At 36.8% G+C, this 8175-nt stretch overlaps 1 protein-coding gene across 4 annotated transcripts in view; it reads right to left on the bottom strand.

Annotated features, from left to right (window-relative positions):
- Positions 1 to 2661: 2661 nt before the first annotated feature.
- The window catches only part of cadm2a (cell adhesion molecule 2a), a 200676-nt gene continuing 195162 nt past the window's right edge, over positions 2662 to 8175 (bottom strand). For all 4 annotated transcript variants that reach the window (XM_032532852.1, XM_032532855.1, XM_032532853.1 and 1 more), the window contains one exon: positions 2662 to 8010. In XM_032532852.1, coding sequence (XP_032388743.1) covers positions 7892 to 8010 — 119 coding nt within the window. In that variant the 3' untranslated portion in view covers positions 2662 to 7891. The remainder of the gene's footprint in view (positions 8011 to 8175) is intronic.

Genomic DNA, 8175 nt, shown 5'->3' with positions numbered 1-8175 from the left:
TGCAGCTCTCACAGCTGGCAGACTGACAGCACTGGGCAGGTGTGAAGCTCGGCCCATTCAAAAAGTGACACTTATTGAGAGTTGTGTGTGTGTGTGTCTGTCCGTGTGTGTGGAGGGGGCACCATTTATCACAGCCCTTTGTGCAGCAGCCTTCAAATATAGAAGCATACTGTATCAGTTCTCTCTCTTTTGCCTCGCACATCCATCTGCGTCCTTCTCTCTAATTGCCATTTTCTTCTCTACAATTTTCTCTTCTTTCTCTCCAAAAGTTAAATCATGGGGCAGGAAAGTGTTTTATCGACTGAACAGTGATCATTCGTGTTATTACATTATATGAAAAGCTGAGGTACTTGTCTGCACTGATGACTGATTCTAGGGCTTATTTCATTATCTTTGGATCTTTGTATCAAAATGTGCTGCAAGCCTGCCTATGAACATACTTAACTTGTCACTTTGTTGCTTGGCCAAAAGGTGGGCTATTCTTCATTCAGTCTTCAACAGTCTTGCTCTGACAAACCTAAATGAATGCATCAATCAATATTCCCCCATGCTTCCTATCCTGCTTTATTCCCTTGTCATTTCACTGGTGGCAACAAAGCAGCCCATTTTAACAGGCAACAAAAATGTATCAACAAATTAATTTGTAATTAAACACATTAGAGGCCATTGATCATACATTTGACTGTTGAGCCAAAATCACCAGTTTCCTTCTGTTAAAAGAATACAGAATTTTGGCTTAACAACTTTCAGTAAAACCATGTTGTCCTGTTTTCACAAAGAAACATATTGACAAATCCAATATTCAGCACAGAAAGTAAAATAACCCAGAGCAAGAAAAGAAAAATAAGTTCAGAAAGCTTGTGTTTGGAGAAAGTCTAACGGTTAGGCTTTTGTGTTTCTCAATTAAGAGTATTTAATTGCTACCCATATGAAGAGATTCATGTGTGTTATAAAAAAGGAAGTGCTCTGTTTTGGGTAATATGGTTACAGGATCTTACTGTAGCATTGACTTTAACATTAGATTTAGAGTGTGATTGGCCACGTTGACACGGTGTACAACAACAAACTAGTTGGTTTGGGTTTTGTGACAGCTCGTTGGACTATGTTGCATGCTATTCATTCACTGCATGGCTGCAAATCCATTGTTGCCTGTCATCCCACCTGTCTCCTCCATCTGTCCTGTTATTCTTCTGCACCATCTAACGAAACATAACTGGAATACTACAAACAAAAAACTTTCAGCTGAATTGAGAAAGTTGGAACATCACATTCCTTAGAGAATGCAAACACTTGGCTGCAAAACTGGCTTGACAATAAGTTAGGATGAGAAAAATCATTCATGCAAAATGTTATTTTGCATGAAAAGCTATTTCTGTCTGGTCTTTTTAGACTTCTCCCAGTTCACAAAACTGTTCTGATTGATTGATTGGAAATTTAGTTTTTTTTTTTTTTTTTACTGACCCCTCACTTTTCATCAGGAGAACAATCACACCTCAGCTGCAGAAAAGCAACCCTCTCCAGACTGCAGTTATTCCCGACAAGTGGGCTGATTGCAGCTTTCTTTAGTCTAACATGTCGTCTTATTGCCATTATTTAATTCACCCCTCAGTCATCATCTTCTGACTCACTGAAAAAGCTATATACCGCTCCCTCCTGTCTATCTGGCTCAGTTCCACCTTCACTGAGTCTCTCCCTATTAATCTTTACTTCTTTATGGCTACATATTTCCTTACATATTTACACATTCTTCACTCTCCTGATGCTGTTGGAGCAGAAGTTATGTAAGAAAGTCCCAAAGGGTTAAGATTTAAAGGATTTCCACTTTACCACCACCGGACACAGATATATCCTGAGCCAACACCCTAAATCAAAAGTATTGAAGGCTTTTACAAGTGAATACGTACAGTATATATCATATTGCACTACAATATGATGCATGCCCAAATGATTCAGTTTTAGGGATCTACTGTGGCTGTGCATTTTGAACTGTAAAGCTGTGAGAAACATGTAAAACTTGCATATTTGTTATTATAGCACTATATTATTGTGGCTTACATGTTACATTGTCTTCGGGATTGGTTTGAGTAGATATAAGTGAGGGTTCCTTCTTGAAGTTAGCCAGAACAGAAACTTTCTTTCAGTCTTTCAAGCTCTACACATTTCCTGCATTTTTTTTCCAGCAGCATGGTCTTTAATGTCAAACTGATTTAAAGGTGTTCCTCATTCTTTTTTCCCCCAATTACTTTTTCCTTTAGCACTCTGTCCTGATTTACTTGGACTAATTTTAAAGTTTGTAAACTGTATATCACAGCTAGAGCTGATGCAGGAGTACTACAGTCTTATATAGGGTAGTCAATTAAAATGGGAAAGTACTGCTCAGACAGCTGTAAGACTCCACATGACAAATTAAATGGCATCAAAACAACAACAGCACAAGAGAGCGCAGGATTATTCTTGTTAATAAAAAATTATGAACATGTCTTTGCTTGTGTTTTTGTGAATGTGTATATGTGTATGCACGCAACAAATTCTGATGTTTCCAAAGCAGCAGTATTTATGGTGCATCAGCATTGCTTGTCTCTCAGCTTAGAAATACAGAGGTAAGAGGCTTCCAGAAGAAAAAAGATGACTAAAAAAACAATAGAATCAGGGTTATACAGATGTTTTGGCAACTATTTATTCAACAATTTTCATTTCATACATGAGAACGAATCTCTAAATTAAATTAAATAAATCCCACAGACAATGAGAGAAAAACACCTCCATTACGGTGCTAGATATCGAATCAGGCCCTCTCAGTACAGCTTGATATGAAACCCCTTATTTCACCAAGGTACATTAGGAGCTGAACTAATGTGTGTCTAGCTCTATAATCCTGATCTTCTGTGGATATTTTGTGAGTGATAGTGTGTCACAACTCCTTCCATCTAAGGACTGATATACATAAAGATGTGTGTTGCTACAAGGAAAACATCATAATAGAGGCCAAAAGCATTGAGCTGCTTACATACCAGAAGCTAAACACAACTCCACTTTATCATTATTGAAACTCATGATTATTTGCAGCATGTTTCTAAATGTCAGTATTTCAAGTCAGTGATCATATCAAAAAACAATTATTTAAGTTTAATATCCCAATGACAGAATTACTGGAGAATCACTGAATAATTTTATTAACATTGCGATAATCTTAAACTCAACAAATACATGGTGTCAGCATTCAGGGACAAGCAGTGACAAGCAGAGTGAGAAGTGCTTATAAGTCTCCATTTTAAGACTGAAAACAAACAAACAAAAAGAAATCTCTAAATGAAACATTTTCCTGAGATGCAAAACAAAGAGATATGATTAAAAAAAGAAGTAAAAAAAAAAAAAATCTTTAGATGCAATTGTGTCAAATTGTTGTCATCTTAGGACTGAACGGAGCCATGCCATGCTATCATCACTGCAGCGGAAAACACAACCATTGAGTTAAAACAAAATACAAACCCATAATTTTGTTAAAAAAGAAGCATTTTAAGACAGATTATGACTCAAAGTGGCCATTCTTTTCTTAATCATCCCTCATCCCTTTTTTTTTTTTTTTACAAGGATTCAAAGATGGCATTTTTAGTGGATATGGGCCTCTAATTTCCTGAGATTGGGGACAATTGTGAGCGCAAACTTGAGCAAAAATTTGTGTATGTGTGTGTGTGTGTGTGCGCGCCCTGACTAACTGCAATATTTTGTGACCAGAGGTCCTCTCCTGGGGCAGTGTGGTGCAGTGAAACAGGGTGAATACATAATGCAGGTGGAGTTTGGACAAGCTTCAGTGATCACCAACCACATCAGATTGTCACATTCCTCTTTAAAAGAAGCATACAAGCAGGAGAAGGGTAGAGAAGCAAACTGGAGGTGCAGTCACAAGGCACAAATAAACATAGTATACACTGAAATCTTGTGATATGTTAGTTTATAATGCAATGATATCAGTGCACTTAGTCAACATCGACAGCAACTTTTAGTATAATAAAACGCGTCTCCATAATTACTGTCTGTTGCCTATTACAGATATGGGTAAAACACACAAATAATTAAAAGTCACATACAAGTTTTTTTATTAAACAGGTCTGTTACTATGTGCAAATGCCATCATGAAATGTGTTTACAAAATTGTGTGCAATTTCATGCCAAACTTACTGTCAGTATTTCACTGCCTGATCTGCATAAACAAGTAACCTCAGCTGCACCACTCCCACCTTCAGTTAAAGAAAGTAGGTTTTTTGGAACCAGGGAATTTACCAAACAGAGGCGAGTGGAGTAGCGCCCATGGTTAACGCTATTACTGTCCTGCCGCCAGGATGAAATTAGAGGCCCATGATGTAGCGCATATTAACTGAACCGATATATGTTGGAAAGCAAGGAGGCAAAAAGTTTAAAGCTTAGTTTCAACCGACAACATAAAAAAGAAAAATAACTGAAAACCGACCCAAAGATGTAACAGCTACAGTTGATTCTGTCATAGTAAAATAGTGCATGATGGTATGTGCCAGGCTGTTAGAATAACAAATTAAAGAAAGATCTAGGTTTGGTCTAACAATCATAAAAAGCCATTTGCAACAAATTAGCTCATTACGGTCATGTCAAAATAAATATTTACATGTGGTTTTCAGAAAGAAAAAAAATGAACAAAACATGTCACCACTTACTAAGAAATATCCATCAAATTAGCCAGAGGGCGTAATTCTGAAAATGGCACCTGTTTCATTTCTAAACACCAACTCATCACTGCAGAAATGGTTATTTATGCATTTAATATAAAACAGCCTGTTTCTCTGATTTCACAATCAACAAATCGATTAGATACACAGGCGTAAAGCAACAGAAAATTTAAATTGACACCATCATTGATTTAAGACACAATGAAAAGAGGATAGAAAAGTAAACAATAAAGACATTACATCATTGTGATAAATGTATCTATACACACATGTGATGTTTCTGAAGACCAGACGCTTTAGTCTGGGTCTACTGAAGAAACGTGAGGCTGAAGTCAAACCTGGAAATAGTGATATATTGATTGAAGTGCACTAAAATTATTACATATGGAAACTGCGGCAAAGCTTCTGCATTTTTAAAACATATCATTAACATATAAATGTAGGCAACCTAAATTCTACATCTGTGGTGACAGGTTTAATGATTCCCAACAGTGTTTGAGTTATAACACATGGAGAAAGACCGTACTTGCTGACCTTATTTACATAATGATGTAAATTGGCCACCATATTGGAAACAGCTGGGCCCACTATTCTATTGCCCTTGGTAAAAATTTGCTCCCTCAGTGCCTTGCTTTTAAGTCTTTAGTTCCAGAGGTCACAGTGTTTATCACTCTTTCAATGGCGAGTAAATTAGCCAAATTCCTGCAAATTGATGAACGACACATGCTAGGGATGTATAAAAAGAAATGGAAAGAACTTGTTTACAAGGATTTGTTAAGTTAGTGTGTGTGGACTATGCATTGCCTCTAACATTAAGGTATTGTTTCTTTCAATTCCAATTTTTATTTGAAGGATTTGGTGAAGAAGACAGATGCACATTTTCTTCTATTTCTGTTCTCACATCACATCACATTTTTTACAACACCAAATCCCTCCGATGTGTAGCACCCCACAAACCCAAGAAGCTCTCCAAAATTAAGTTACAAACTTTAATTTCGGTTATTTCTTAAATATCTTTAGTTCAAATAAATTAAAATGTGAAAAAGAATCAAACAAAATCATTCTAATGTGTAATACCAATTTAGTCCTCACACATTATATACATGCCTTGTGCTAAAACAAAATACATTTGTTTAAAATAGGTCCCAATGAGGATTATGCAATGAAAAATAAAAAAAGTAAATAGATAAGGTGGCTAATATACAAATTTGAAGGAATTCAGAATTTAACAGCAATTTTCACAATCAACCACATTTTAGCAGACACAATACACAGCAGGGAGCTTAGAACCATTTAAACCAAAAATATTAAAAACATTTTTTTTTATATAAAAACATGATTTAGCTTACATATTTTTTTCTTCCAGAATTGAGTCACAGAAAGCCTTGTCATCGTTCCACTACCCAAGGCAATCTAGTTGTTGGCAAAGGAACGCAGTTACTCATTCAGACATCTTTGTGCTTTTCTATTTGTCTTCAGTTTTTAGTTTTTGGAAAGGAGGCCCCTGCAGATATATGATCCAGCATTCACACACTATGTCGTTTTTTCTCTCTCTTTATTTTCTTTTATTAGCTTGAAGACCCCATGTAAAAGAAATCAAAGTTCAGTTCATGGAGAGCAACTCCAACAAAATAAGAAGGAAATAAGAAGAGCAGTTATTCAGTTTGTGAGGTGGAAGTCTCGACATGTTGGTGATATACACAGTTTGACTTATTTGTTAGAAACTTGTTAAACAGAAATTTAGAGGTGGCAATAGAAACAAAAACGTGGTTTTAGTCAAACTGATGTCACCACTATTTGTAAGTAATCCTATAATTGAATGCGTATCTATGAGCCAGTACATGAACATCAATGTGTATACAAATCACTTGGGAATCTTGAGAGTGTAATGAAATGGAAAAATGGAAACTAAATTTCCTATTCTCTAAATCATATAACATCTAATTTCCTATTCATTCTGTAACTGTGTACTGTAACTGTATACTTGGTTAATTTTACATTTCATGGGGTCCATAAGCCTTAAAATTATTCCAATGTCACATAAACATAAAAATCCTAAGTGGAAAGCTAAACTCATTTTAATACAATTTATACAGCTTTTAGAGAGAGGAGATTGATTCTTTCTGTACACCTGAACCCTTTATGTGAATCACAAACTACGGTAAGCTGTCAAGAGGACACTGAAGTTGTTGGTGTTTTGCTAAACTGCAGCCTGGACATTGGCGGAATATACAGACAAAAGTACATAGGGACAGCAGATTTAGCAGATGGTTTTATATACTTGATTGAGTTTATTCGATGGAATGCTTCATCTACCATCTGTGTGTGTTCTCTGTTCTAAACATTACCTCACTACCCTTTATTACCCCTACCCTAATGAAAATCATATTATACACTTATCTGGCAAACCTTGCTACAGTGTTACACAAAGCCTTCTTCTTATCTTACAAGGGTCAACTGTTTAATTACAAGTCTATTTATAGGAGGGGGTTGGGGGAGGTGGATCTAAAAGTACCATATTCAGTGTGATAGACATGTATAAGGCTTAAATAGCAAAGATCTTCATTTAAATAAAAAAAGATGCAATGCATAATCAAAAGCTGTGAGCTAAGCAATGAAATGATGGTCCAGTTAACCCATCTACAAAGCATTTACATTGCTACTGACAGACGATACATGAAGGCATTGACAGAAGTTCAATGGCGTCTGTATTTTTAGGCACCGTGTTGATGTGAGATATGATGTGTGTTTGTGGACGTGTGTGAACAAAGGGGATATAGTGTTGAGTTAGGGTTTCTGCTTAGAGAGGAAACAGGGGAGAGAAGATAAAGAAGGGCTCATCCATAGTAGATATACAGACTTCCAAGCATTCATGTCAAAGATGAGGAAAAAATATGAGAAAGGGGAAAACTTTGGCAGCGACGGCAAGCTTCCTGTGAAAACCGACTGCCAAAATAAAGAAGAAAAAAATGATATAATGGACAAGATGTAAATGATAGACAAAAGGCAATAATAGGAAAACACTTGGGGAACTTCTCTGTCTGTGGACTGCCTGCAAGTTCCTCGTTGACACGGCGGGGGCCGTTGTCAGAGGTGGAGGTGAAAAGTGGGAGACAGAGACAGAGAAAAAGAGATATACTGTAGAGATTGAAATAGGGGAAAGAAGAGAGCTGCGCAGCTCCTTCTGCAGTCTAAATGAAGTATTCTTTCTTTTCTTCTGCGTGTGCATGGTTGCCCTCAGCGTTGATGATGGCTGTGTCGGCATCGGGTGCGTCGTCTGCCCCTTTGGCCTCGTTTGTCAAGTACGTTCCTAAGGAAACGGAAAACAAACCTTTATCAAGAAAAAACAAATACAGAGCAGCCCTGCATGGTGTCTGTTGCCTGAGGTGAGAAACACATCTGAAGACAACATCAGTAATGCAACATCATACAGAATGATGGGAGGTTAGGTTAGTACAGGATATGCAAATACAGC

The sequence above is a fragment of the Etheostoma spectabile genome, chromosome 13 (genome assembly GCF_008692095.1).
Source record: "Etheostoma spectabile isolate EspeVRDwgs_2016 chromosome 13, UIUC_Espe_1.0, whole genome shotgun sequence".
NCBI classification, from domain to species: Eukaryota; Metazoa; Chordata; class Actinopteri; order Perciformes; family Percidae; genus Etheostoma; species Etheostoma spectabile.
The sequence above is the reverse complement of the archived record's forward strand: the minus strand, read 5'-3'. Positions and strand labels throughout refer to the sequence as shown.